The following is a 13,714-nucleotide window of genomic DNA, read 5'->3' on the forward strand; positions in this document are numbered from 1 at the left end:
AAATATAAGCAAATTTTTGTGATTAGCTATATATATATTATGTGCATACATAAATATGTGTAATAGGATTTAAAACTAGGTACGGGATATTTTATAAAAATATCAAATCATGCAAAACTTTCGATGGCATCTTGTTTAATATTATTTTTATCATAATAAAATTGTATATTACACAAAAAAACAAAGAAAATTAAAAAAAAAAATTTAAGTATTAAGAATGTATACTGGAACATAGATTATTTTGGCCTTTAAAAATGGAATGTATAAATACGTGAATTTCTCATTTCATTTCATTGAAATCTTTCTAAATATAAGACGCTAAGGATATGCAATTTTAATCAACTTTGTCTTTTCCTTCTTCATCAATATCCATGTGTTTATAATTCAATCTTTATTTCACTTTTTTTTATTTTAAACAAACCTCCCTTTGGTATTCAAATTGTTTTATTAATAAAGAATGGAGAGAAAAAAAACTAGCAATTATACTCGACTAATTATTGCGGCTTTTTATTTCCCATATAAATTAAGAAGGCGTGATAAATATTGTATGTAATTATAAGATTAAAATCGGGTGTGTGTATACATGTTCATTATAATATGTCCTATATAAATATAAGGGATAATATTGTTGGACAATTTTAAAAGAAAAACTGAAAAAGTCAGGAGCAAGCAAATTTGGTTCATATCTTAACCGCATACTTATTGATAACAAAATAGCAGGATACTTTTTTTTCCAATTTTCATAAAACAAAATAGTAAAGCAATTTTAAAAATATAATTGTGTTATTATAAAAACAAAAAAAATTAATAAAAAACATGAGTAAAATATGCTACGTATGCATTCGAAAAGGTGGATGTATAATTTTATGCATATGCATTTCCTCCATATAAAATTGATACATATTCTGTATATTCGTGGAGGTACATCCCATGGATGTACTTTATATGAAAATATGTCTGCATAAGCACACACATAATGTTCCATAAATGTAAGGGCATTAATTATAAGAATTATTATAATTTGTATAATATCTTCACAAATTTACATAAAAAAGGGAAATTGAATAATGTATATATTGTATTTCTACAAATGTGTATGTTTAAATATATTGGCTAGCTAAATAGAAAGAATATTTCATCATATTGTGATTTTGGTCATGTGATTTTCATATTTAGCCTGACTTGTTCATATTTTTTTTTTTTTAAAAAACTACGGCTAGCATAATGCTAATAAAGGAAGAAATAGAAACTATTGCACACATGGCAATATTTCCAATATTGTTTAATATCGCTGCTGAAATCATTGCATTAATAACACTAGAAAAGGCTCTAGCAGTAAAAAGAAGTCCAAAAACTGGACCAAATTTTTTCGTTCCAAATATGTGTGCAGTAATGGATGGGAAAATTGAAAATGTTCCTGCATGGCAAAAAAAAATAAGGCAGACCCAAATGGAATATGTTAGTTTTCCATAAAATCCTGATAATGTCAAAGTAACAGTTAAAAAACTCATTAATATACTCATTAATATTAAAGCAAATTTAAAACTTGTTAAATCACATATAAACCCCCAAAAAATTCTTCCAAAAATATTAAAAAGTGATGAAACAGCTCCTAGTATAGATAAATACCTATCATCAATATATAAATAATTTAATCCAAATATTTTCCAAAATACTTGAGTATATGAAATAGCTTGCCAATTGAAAAAAATCATTAACCAAATTAATATAAACTCTCGATTAATAAATGTGGTACTAGATTCTCTAAATGAAAAATTTGATCCACTTGATAAAGTTTCGAAGGAATTTGAAATTACATTATGTTTATTAGTAAAACCCTTTTCATCAAAATATAAAATTTTATTTGTTTTATCATTAAATGTCATAAATTCTTTGGTTGTATCATTTGTATCAGAAATTAAATATGCCCCAATGAATTGAATTAAAGCAAAAAATATACCCTCATATATAAATAAATATGGTACCTTATTTAATATATCTAAGTTACTAAAATACTTATCATCTGAATTTTCCAGTTCAGGGGTATAGTCAGGCATGTAATTATATCTATTAATGTAGTAGTTTTGTAGAGGGCAAATAAGGAAAACAGCCAATCCCCTGCCTATGAAAATTATTCCGCTTATCTGAAAGTAGAAAAATGAAAGTTAAAAATTTTAAATTAAAATATGGTTGATAATGTGTGCATGTATATGTACATAAATAGTGTTGCATATATATGAATTTGGATTGTGTCATGCATTTAATTCGTACCACTCCCTTGTAATCGTAGTGCTTCTTTACTGCAACAGACAATGGGATTGGGTATGCAATCCCACACCCGATTCCACAAAGTATTCCATAAGTTAACGAAAATAAATAAAAATTAAATACAGTAAAATATGACAATAATATTCCCAAACACATTAGCCATCCACCCAACAAGACACTAATTTGTGGGCCTAAGTTTTGATTTAGTATTCCTCCAAAAAATCCAAAGAAACATTGAAATATTAACGTAAGTACATATATCCAACTACTATCCTTATATTTAACATTGGAGCATCCTATAATTTTCATATAAGATATTACATAAGCACTTATATTAGAAAAACAATATATACTACCCAATGTACAATGTATTAAAAACCCTCCTAAAATTAGTTTATATGCTGATGCTTTTGAATTTCCTCCTTTTTTCATTTCTATGTTTATTATTTAAGCGCTCTAAAATGTTGAAGGAAAAAATAAATAAAATGTTTAACTAAAATTTATATATTTTTACCATGCTATTGTTTCGTTATTTTTTATGTAAAAACGAATATGTGGTAAAATATTAGGGGGTATTATTATTTTTTGTTTTTTTTTTCGCTTTTTTGTTTTGTTTGTCCTATTTATAAGGTATAATATTTAAAGGTAATCTTGTGTATATATAAATAAATGGCATGATTTAGTTGGTTAACTCAAACTTTTATATATTCTTCCTTTTTTTATGTATATTCACTGCTGTTATGTCTTTAATCAGATACAAATAATTTTATTTTTCACATTTTTATGTATGAGAAATTTATATCTTATCCCATTTATACTGTTTTGTTCATATATTTATACTTCAAGAATATACTATTTTGATATTTTTTATTTTTTTTAATTTGTATATGTATTACATTCATGCAACTATTTCAGCCATTCGTTAAATAAATGTTTTTTTCTCTTTCTCTTTCTCTTTTTTTTAATATAGTGCTGTGATAATAATTTAGTCACGAAATAATATTTTATGCTTCCTATTGTACACATGGGAAGAGCAAAAAAAAAATATTCTTTGTAGTTCTTTTTTGGAGCCAAATAAAAATCTATATATTTATATATAAAAAAAAATATTATTAAAAAATAAAATTATATACTAATTACAGTTTTTATGCTTTTAACACCACTTAAGAGGTAATATTTTTATTTTAAGGGGTACCAATTTTTTTTTCACATTATGATCTAAATATATAATATATAAAATACACCAAAATAAATGAAGGGAATACTATAATGTGCAAAACCATTATAGAATATTTAATTATAAACTAGTAAGTAATATTTGATAAAATTTACAAAAAAACAAAGAATTATATGTACCTATATAGAGACGTATATTTAAATTTGATGCACATGTATATGTGGTTATACCTAGTTTGATAACATTTTCATCTATTTAATGAAGATCATTTCATACATTTCAAAGTAGAGAGTAATAAAATGCTTTTTTTAAGTAATATATTTTTCCGTTCGAAGAGCAAAAGAGTTCATGTTAATTTAGTATCATCATGTGCAAGTAATTATATTTATTCTACCTATATTTCTCCATCAAAATCAAAGTTTAGAATGTCCTTAAGGAAGCATGACCCGATTGTAAATCGACATGTGTTAGTATCTTTTTATGAATACGTCTACATGTTTTTCATTTTTATAAACACCATAATTGCACCCATTTTATGTTACTATATGCTCATATCAATATAAAAAAATGCATAGTCATATTTTTTATGACACTTATAACTTCGCTACATTTTCATTCGTTAAACCTTTTTCAGAATGTTTTACCAGAAACACATGAAATCAAAATCGAAGAAAAAACTCACACTTCATGGAATTAATTATGCCCGTTTCACAGGTTATTTTTTTTATAAATATAACTGTGTGCATATCCATATATTACATGTGTAAGTAACTTCACATGTTTAATACATGTTCATGGTTTTACTTCATCTTTAGGAAAAAACAAGAACTTAAGACCGCTTTTAAAAAGAGTTGAAAAGTCCTATCTTTACGGAAAGTTTAACAAATTAATAGACAATACATACAGGTAATTAAAAAAGGAGAAAAAAAACGTCCCTAATATAGTATGTGTTGTATTCCTACTATTTATTATATCTTTTTTAATATTTTCACCAACATTTTTGAGTTATAAAATTTCGATTTATAGGAGCCTGCCAAGAATGAGTTAATTTTTTTTATGCCTGTCACTCTTAAATTTTTCTTATAAAAATAGCATTATCCTGTTATTGAGAAAAATTGTTTTAAATTTTATTGCATATTAAAATTTTATCTTTGAATTTAGTATAACAACATACAAATTATATTAATTTTAAAACAAGGTATTTATTTGTGAACGTTATAATATAAAATATGTATGCATATTTAATTAATTAAAACTCTACATTTAACACTATAATAATTAGATTAAAAATTTTAACTATTTAAATATTCATGTGTAACGTTTTTTATGATATATGCAAAAAAAAAAAAAAAAAAAAAAAAAATTGTAAAATTGTAAAACATTTTTTTGTGAATATATCATAATAAGGCTTGATAAATGAACAAAAAAATAGAATAAAATATAAAGATAAAAATAGTCAAATTAAAAATAGAATAAAAAATATTAGACTATATATATGGTTAAGTTTGGCTTGCCTATGGAAAATATTTAAGCTTATGATATGACGAGCAATGTAGGAATAATATCAAGTGAAGTACTTTCTTTAAAATGGTATTCCATAAATAATAATATTTCAAATAAAATTTTAAATCGTTTTTTTAATAATAGTTACAACAAATTTGGATTAAAAGTTTTTTTCCATTCATATGAAAATGTTACCAAAAAATGGAAAAACAAAAATAAATACAAAAATTATATTTTACTCGTGAAAAAAAATGAACTACATAATAAGGCACACATTGGATATAGGACGGATTGGGAAATAAACAAAAAACATATGAGCCTCGTTCCAAATAAATATGGTGTAAATTTTAGTAGCCATACTGATAAATCATTTGATAGTAATAAAATTTTGCATAAAGTAAAGCATGCAAAACGTGTAGAACAACATGATGAAGAAAGAAAAGAAAGGAATGATGAAAATGCTATACGTATTAATAATTTATGTATAAAGATTTATGATATAGGTAAAAATGGTGTAAAGAATAAAGAAGAATGGATACGTTATTTAGTTGAATATTGTAAAGAAGAAGAGAACCACAAATTTATAAAAACAAAACAAATGTTTATGTTATTAATTGGGTTAAGTAAATTAAAAGGGAAAATAAATATTGTTCATTATAAAGTAGGATATGAAAATAGGGAAGAAAATAAGGCTGCACACATTTCTGATATTGTTGATAGACATATTGAAGTTTTATCAAAAAAAATAAACGAAATGACAAATAAACAATTAAGTATATTTTTATATATTCTTGAGAAATGGAAAAAAATGGAAAAATATAAAGAAATTGTAAATATTATTAATGATAAAATTTTAAAAAAAACAACTTTTAAAAAATTAAATGTTCGAACCTTTTGTAACGTTTTACATGTTTACTCAAAAAGGTGTGAAATGGATACAAGTGATATAAATGAAGAACAAAAATATGATGTAATAAATATTCAAATAAATAAATTTATAGCAAAACTTAGTAATTCCAAATGTTCTGTAGAAGATATGTTATTTTTTCTTTCGTCTATAGACAAGTTGAAAATAAAAATAAAAGAAAAAGATATGATAGAAAATGTTGTAAAAATTTTAAATGATAATATACAGGATACAAACTATTTTATTATCCCATCTCTTTTATTATATTTGTCAAATTTAAATATTTATAATGAAGAATTATATTTAAAATTAAAAAATATTATATTAGAGAATTATTGTTTTTATAATTCTATACATATAACAAATATATTTTATGCCTTTTCAAAATTCAAACCCGATTTTGTTCATGAACTTTTTGATACATTGTCAAATTATATTATGCACACATTTTTAAAAGAAAAGGAAAAAGATGATAAAACAGTGAACGAATATAATCGAGCTATTTTAAAGAATACTCAAATTAATAAAAATAAATTTTTGAAATATGATGAGCAAATGTTTAATATTTTTCAAATAACAAATATAATAAACAGTTGTATAAAATGTGATTATATAAATTACAATTTTTTTCATGACTTAATTTTATCATCAGAAACAGTTCAAGAGCATTCCTTGGATAATTTAATTAATTTTTTTAAATGCATATCAAACATTTTGAAAAGGTTTAATGTGCATATGTATAAATATGCTATGCATTTTTACACCAGCGAAAAGATGGAATGTGCGGGCAATAACAGTCAGTGCATCCAAAGCTGCGATCCACATATAAATGAAAAAACAAGCCCCAAAGAAACAGAAACAAACACACATAACTATAAAGAAAGCATTGAACATGTTGAACATGTTGAACATGTTGAAAATGTGGAAAAATTGGGAGGCGAAAATAAAACAGCTTATTCATATTCATTGATGGAAAACCAGGGCTACTATAAAACAGTGTATGAATATTTTACAAACCGCTATATGATGAAAAATTCATTTTTTATAGAACAATATAATACCTTTGGGGGTGTAGAAAATAGTACGAAAATAACAGAGCCAAATTATACAGAGGACATTACACACACTTCAAACATAAACTTAATGAATATTTTTAATAAAATGAGAGACAATGTTTCTGAACAAGTCAGAATTATAATTGAAAACAATTTATATGATAAAAATTTGCAATATATTTTACATAATTTAATGATTTTTATGTATCAAAGTGAAGTCAAATATGCTAATTTATATACATTGTGTATATCTATTTTGGAAAGAAACTTATTTTTTTTTAGTATTAATAATTTATATTTATATATAAAAATATTTAATAAAGCCAAAATTTATAATTATGAAATTTTGCATAATATTTTTGAATATATATATAATCATTTTGATAAATTTGAGTTGAAGAAAAAAGCGAAAATAGTTTTATTATCCTATGATATATTTAAAAAAATAAATGAACAACAAATGCAGTTGTTAACTAACTTTTTTTTAGATAACAGTAAATTTAATGACGAAAATAAAATTGACATATCCAAATATGACAAACTTAATAATAAACATAAAATTAACAATTCTTGTGATATAACTCAAAAATGGTTACTCCCTACAAGCACAGAATTAAAACAAAATGTTTTCAATACGAAAAAAAAATCAGCAACATCCTTATATGATGATATGCACATTTTAGAGAACAATGAACTAAACTTAAACGACTTTTTAAATAATAAAATGGATGTAGAAAATAAAAAAACGAATGAATATCAATACTCTACTTTAACAAGCAGTGACCAGGTGTTTTTGAAAAAGGTTGAACAAACAGAAGTCTATCCATTTAATTTCGATTTTAACGAATACATAAAGTTTTTGCTTATACTTATTCATGATGTATCAAACAAAATATTTGACAACAAAACGGATGATAAAAATAGTATAAACATTTCTTTAATCCCACTTATTTCAAAGAATGAACAGAATTTAGTTAAAATAAAAAATGAAGACCCTGTCTTAGAAAGATATTCTGAGTTGGTAAAGCAAAATCTGAATAAGAGGAAAAATTTAATCATTCAAATTTTTTCAAAAATTGCTGATATGGTAGGAAAGGAAAAAAAAATAAAAACGGATGAAACTGATTTATATATTGATCAGGTTTCGTATATTTTGTATTTCATAAAATTGATGGACGAAAATCTTTATCGTAGCATAATGGAAATCGAACAAATAAAAAAAGTCAGAACAAATCACGGGATTATAAAGGGAGAGAATGTTGGGGAAGACCCAAAATGTGCAACCTTGTTTGGTACGACTTTATTTGAATTGAAAAAAGAAGATATGGAATTCATTGCTTCAGAAAATGGAAAGAAAAATAGCGAACACGAAATGTGTTATGATAATTTATTTCTTTATGAAGACAAAATAAATTATAGATATAAATATAAAAGTGTTAATGATAGTATTAAAAATGTTACTAATAATTTAAAAAAAATGAAATTTAATGAAATAGCTAAATTTGATAATACAAATAAATATAACTTTAAAAAAATGAATAAGTTTTATAAATTAGATACATATATAAATATAGATATTTTATTTACTTTAGAAAAAAATGAAAAAGAGTTTTATCATTTTTTGATATTCTATCCATATGAATTAAAAAAAATAATTACAAATATAAAAAAAAATAAAATAATATTTACACATAGTTATGATGAATCTTTTTCTTTTTGTACAGAAATTTTATGTATTTATAATTTTTTAAAAAAAAAACATCAAACAAATTTCTCCTTCACCATTTTAGACACAACATCATTTGTTAATTTTTCTGAATGGAAATGTGAGCATGTAGAAATAAATAAAAAAATCAAATTAGTAGAAAAAAAACAACCAATTGATCCGTTATTTAATCAAGATTTAAATATTCAAAAGTTGAAAAAGTTATTGGAAGAAATAACTTCTCTATAATAATGTAACTGCTTTATTTGAGGAAAGATATTCCTTTTTTTTAAATATATAAAAGTTATATACATAGTATATGGCAAAAAATTTTGAAAACAAACTAGTCACTATAAATACACATATTTTTACTCATATCTTTAAGTATGTCTTCGAATTCGTTATCATTTGCTTTGTAATTTTCATCATCAGCATTACTTAAAGTTTCTATATGATTTTTTTTTTCTAAATATTTATTTTTAATAGAATTTTTTGAAAAAGATTGTGACAATTTTTTGTTGATTTCAATTTCTTCTCGTGATTTTCCTTGTACATAATTAGTTGTTAATTCTTTAATTTTATTTCTTTTCATTTTTTTTTCTTTTCTATAATTATTTACCAATATTATAAAATCATGGATTATATTAATCCATATATTTCGATCTCTATCTACTGTTTTTAAATATAAATAATTTTCTTTTTTTTCATTCTTTTTTCTGTATTTTATATAAAAATATCTATGACTATACATGTCACTATACACATTCTTTACATATTCAAGTCGTATGTACCCAACTCTATTATTGTCAACCTAAAAAAATGGAAAAAGAAATATTCACGATTTTTTACATAATTATAATAATAATTTTTTCAATATTGGGACGTGTCCCTGTTTTATAAAATTCATCCAACCTTTGCATCTGCTTCTTCGTTATAGTAGCACCAATAAAATTTTCCTTTGAAAAAATGCAAATAAAAATAATATTTGTTATAAAACGATTTTACATAAAAATTGCTGTGTAGTAAATGGCCGTTTAGGCTTTTGCAGAAAAGACGGATTTTATCTTCTTTGGGAAGGTTCGTAATGTTTTTATATATGGCTGCGTAAGGGTAAAATGTGTATAGATGTGCGTAAATAATATGGATATATTCATAGGTATATACATTATGCAGTATAATTGAGAAATACTTACTTGAACTAACGTCGAGCTCCTTTATTGCACTGAAATGTTCTATTCCCTGACTTATAAGTTTTTCTAATTGTTCGGTATTTTTATTTTGGTGTTTCTGAACGGATATAATAGTTTCAATAAATAAAGATGTATATATTTGATCCTCTTTCTTTATAGAATTTAAATTAATATAATGAAAAGACAAGCAAGCTGTTGCAACAATTTGATTTTTATTTACAACATTAAAATACATATTACAAGGGAAATATTTTTTAATTATATCATTATATATATCAATTTCAGCTGATCCAACAAAAGTATTTTTAATTGTCCCCTTTTTATAAACTTCAACTGTTATTGTAGTATTATTCTGTTTGATAACCAAATTTTTTCTTTCCTGTCATATGTAGGAAAATGGAAAAAAAAAAAAAAATATATATATATATATATATATATAACGTTTCATAAAAATTGTCTATACAATGGTAGATATAAGCATGAGCATATTGTATATAATAGTTTTTTCCATTTTTTTTTACCTCTATATGTATTTTGTTAAGGTGGTTTTTATAATAGTTCGTGTAAGAATATCTTGTTCCAACTTTTAAATGGAGTATATATTTATTATTATCATCGTCCCCAAATTTTAAATTTATATGATGAATTTGGACTATAATATTGAAGGCCTCATATTTGTGAATATTTAAAAGACGGTACAAATAGCCTACATATAAAAAGGTGTTGCATTATGAGTATTGTCAAATAATATTTATAATATATAAACAATTTTAAATTAAAAAGGTTAGTAAAACAACAACATTCGTTGTAGGATAAACCAAAAATCGATAGTAAATATGCACACATTATAATATGTAGCTAAAATTAAGTATTTGATTATTTTTACCAATGGATTTATTTTCACTAATATGTGGAAATAATTCACGATTTCTACAAACACAGAGAGTACATACTGAGGCAAGTATGCAACTTCCCGCATAAACTAAATTATGGGGGTATAGAGAAAACATAATTAAATAAAAAAATACAATAACAAAGCGGTTATACTATAATTATAATTAAATTATGCATTTATAAATCAATGATATTTATAATATTGATATTTGCCCCATAAGAGAGCGAACAAATAAAAAGACGGTATAATAAAATGAAATATATTAAACTGTAACAAAAACTAACATAAATAAATAAATACAATAAAACATTTGTAATAGACTTTTTTATATTTTGTTTAACTCAATTGATACAATTATATAAAATTGTATTATTCATTATTAAATATATAGACAGAAATTTGTGAGAAATTAAAAAAAAAAAATTATTACACACCTTTTTTATTTTTATAGACAACTAAAAATAGGGGGAAATTAAAATAAAAATTTTATAGTGTGTGCAAATATATTACATTGGAAAATTAATAAAGTGAAATTTGTTAATATTTAAATGTAATTATTAAACTGGTTGTATATTTAAAAAAAAATGAAAAGGAAAATTATTGTAAAAAAATTATTTTATTTTTCATAGTAACACCTGATTAATTATAAATTGTTTATAAGGAAAATGTTATGAACCATTTCGTTGTCATAAAATAGAACGAACTAATGAAAGGCAACCAAATATAAATTGTTTTCCTATACATGTGGGAAAATAGTGTTTATAAAAAAAGGTACACCTAAATATCAACGTGTTTATAAATTAATTTTTAATTAATTTAAACATTCTTAAAAAAATTTGGAAAATTCCACAGGTTAATAAAAACAACGTTATTCTCTCCATATATGGTTTTTATGTATGGAATCCAATTCGCAAAAAAAAAAATTATAAATAAAAAAATACAAAAAATGTTTTATTTTCTCATACTAAAATTAATATACTTTAAAAATTATATATAAAACTTGAATGTCCTTTTTTTCTCGTAATTAATATTTGTCCATTTATATATTTTTTGGGGGGAGCGGAAAATATTTAATTATGTATAATCAGTATATACATTATTTCTATGGGGTATAAAACGTATAACGAAACAACGAGAAAAATGGAAAATTATTATAAATTCTATATTAAATAAAATAAAAAAATATATATTACTAAATATATAATATATATATATTTTTTTTTAACTATTACATAAAATTTTAATGATTTAATTTTGTACCTGATCAAAATATAAAGCGCAAAGGAATATTCAAAAATATTTATAAAAAAATTGTATATAGATAATAAGTCTTTAAGAATTGTAAATGCTATATATTAACAGATTTAAACTTTAAATAGGTAATTCGATGGAAATTTATAATTACATAATTTACGCAATTAAAATGTCATTCTTAAATATGTAACATATTTATATTTAATCATAGAGCAAGAATAATAGATAGAAGATTTGTTTAGTATCCTTTCAAAAAGTGAAAAATTATATTTTTTTGTTTCCTTTTCTCTATAAAATGAATATTTAATTGCATCAGTATTGTTATATATGTAAATTATAAATAAAGCTTGAAGAGGTATACATATGCATGCATATACATTATTACGTGTGTGTGCCAAACTCAAAAAACAGCTACATAAACGGGTGAAACAATACAATGGAGATAAGACAAAAATTTCCAATAATGAAATATATTATTAATGTGAATTATTAAAAACTATTTTTATCAAATGAAGTATATGGTTTGATTTCTTTTGTCCATCATATATATTATTTTCCCTATAAATGCTTAGACTTACCTTAGTTTATTTTTCATTTTTTTAAAACCAAAAAAAATGAATGACCTATTTGATGAGATAAAAACATTGGCTATAAGGAAAAATAGTAAAAGCGCAAAATATATGAGCCCATGGTTAATTTTTAAGAGTAACAAAGTTATTGATAATAATTTGGAAAAGAATGAAGATACAATTATAAATATTTCTAACGAATGTAATAAAGATTTAATAGCTTATGTTGATAGTGTTGATAAAATAAAACAAGAGATAAATAAAATTTATGAAATTGCTGATGAAATATCAAATTTAAAAAATAAGATGAGTATAGCTACAACTGTAGAACAAGAAAATGAGACAAGTATATTATTAAATATGCAAATAAAAAATGGAAATAATATTATTCAATCTACAAAAATTGATATAAGAAATGTACGAAAAAAATTTTTATTAAAATCACATGACAATATTATTATAAAAAAAACTATACACGATAACTTAATTAATGTATTTAAAAAAGCTTTATATAAATATCAGTCAGTTCAAAATTTATATCAAAATAATGTAAAGGACAAAATATCAAGACAAATAAAAATTATGTATCCAAATTATACTGATGAAGATATTAATAATGTATTAGATAATGAAAATGTAAATACACAAAATTTAGTAAAATGGAAATTACAAGGACATGAAGATTTAAAAAATGCATTAATGGATGTAGAAACAAAATATAAAGATGTTAAAACGTTAGAAAAAAATGTATGTGATTTACATCAAACAATTGTAGAATTGTCAGCCTTGATTGAAATGAATGATGATGTAATTAATAGCGTATATGATAATATTGATGATGCTCAACATTTTACTGAAAAAGCGAATGCTGATTTAATTGATGCAAAAAATATTCAAAAGTCTTCATCCAAATGGATGTTTTATATATCTGTTGCTATCGTTGTTATTGTAATTTTTATGCTCCTGCCTATTATAGTAAAAATTATTTAAATTTATAATGGTAAACATTTATGGGGATATATAAGTTTTATAAACAATATTTTGAAACCACAAAAAAATTATGATGAATAGAAGGGATTTAAAAAAAATCTATTTTTTGGCCTTTTTTGTTTGTGTGCGCATATATGCGCTTTTTTATTTTTTTATTTTTTTGTATTTTTGTAAATAAGCTATATATATCTTGTGATAATA

The 13,714-nt window shown here is 22.9% G+C and overlaps 5 protein-coding genes across 5 annotated transcripts; 3 read left to right on the top strand and 2 right to left on the bottom strand.

Annotated features, from left to right (window-relative positions):
• Positions 1-1,202: 1,202 nt before the first annotated feature.
• Positions 1,203-2,700, bottom strand: PCHAS_0309400 (monocarboxylate transporter, putative; the record flags this gene model as incomplete). The annotated part of the gene is made up of 2 exons (XM_741105.1): positions 1,203-2,144; positions 2,272-2,700. 2 exons carry the CDS (start codon positions 2,698-2,700, stop codon positions 1,203-1,205), a joined length of 1,371 nt encoding a protein of 456 aa, XP_746198.1.
• A 1,044-nt stretch (positions 2,701-3,744) lies between these two features.
• On the top strand, positions 3,745-4,493 carry PCHAS_0309500 (50S ribosomal protein L33, putative; the record flags this gene model as incomplete). The annotated part of the gene is made up of 4 exons (XM_016799774.1): positions 3,745-3,911; positions 4,080-4,159; positions 4,261-4,351; positions 4,472-4,493. 4 exons carry the CDS (start codon positions 3,745-3,747, stop codon positions 4,491-4,493), a joined length of 360 nt encoding a protein of 119 aa, XP_016653190.1.
• Positions 4,494-4,985: 492 nt separating this feature from the next.
• PCHAS_0309600 (conserved Plasmodium protein, unknown function) lies at positions 4,986-8,864 on the top strand (the record flags this gene model as incomplete). The annotated part of the gene is made up of 1 exon (XM_016799781.1): positions 4,986-8,864. The coding sequence occupies one exon, from the start codon at positions 4,986-4,988 to the stop codon at positions 8,862-8,864; it is 3,879 nt and encodes a 1,292-aa protein (XP_016653191.1).
• A 94-nt stretch (positions 8,865-8,958) lies between these two features.
• PCHAS_0309700 (conserved protein, unknown function) lies at positions 8,959-10,815 on the bottom strand (the record flags this gene model as incomplete). Its single annotated transcript, XM_016799787.1, has 5 exons — positions 8,959-9,426; positions 9,528-9,715; positions 9,809-10,184; positions 10,327-10,511; positions 10,692-10,815. 5 exons carry the CDS (start codon positions 10,813-10,815, stop codon positions 8,959-8,961), a joined length of 1,341 nt encoding a protein of 446 aa, XP_016653192.1.
• Positions 10,816-12,568: 1,753 nt separating this feature from the next.
• On the top strand, positions 12,569-13,513 carry PCHAS_0309800 (syntaxin, putative; the record flags this gene model as incomplete). The annotated part of the gene is made up of 1 exon (XM_731646.2): positions 12,569-13,513. One exon carries the CDS (start codon positions 12,569-12,571, stop codon positions 13,511-13,513), a length of 945 nt encoding a protein of 314 aa, XP_736739.2.
• Between the last annotated feature and the right edge of the window lie 201 nt (positions 13,514-13,714).

The sequence above is a fragment of the Plasmodium chabaudi genome, assembly GCF_900002335.3.
Source record: "Plasmodium chabaudi chabaudi strain AS genome assembly, chromosome: 3".
Classification (NCBI taxonomy): domain Eukaryota; phylum Apicomplexa; class Aconoidasida; order Haemosporida; family Plasmodiidae; genus Plasmodium; species Plasmodium chabaudi.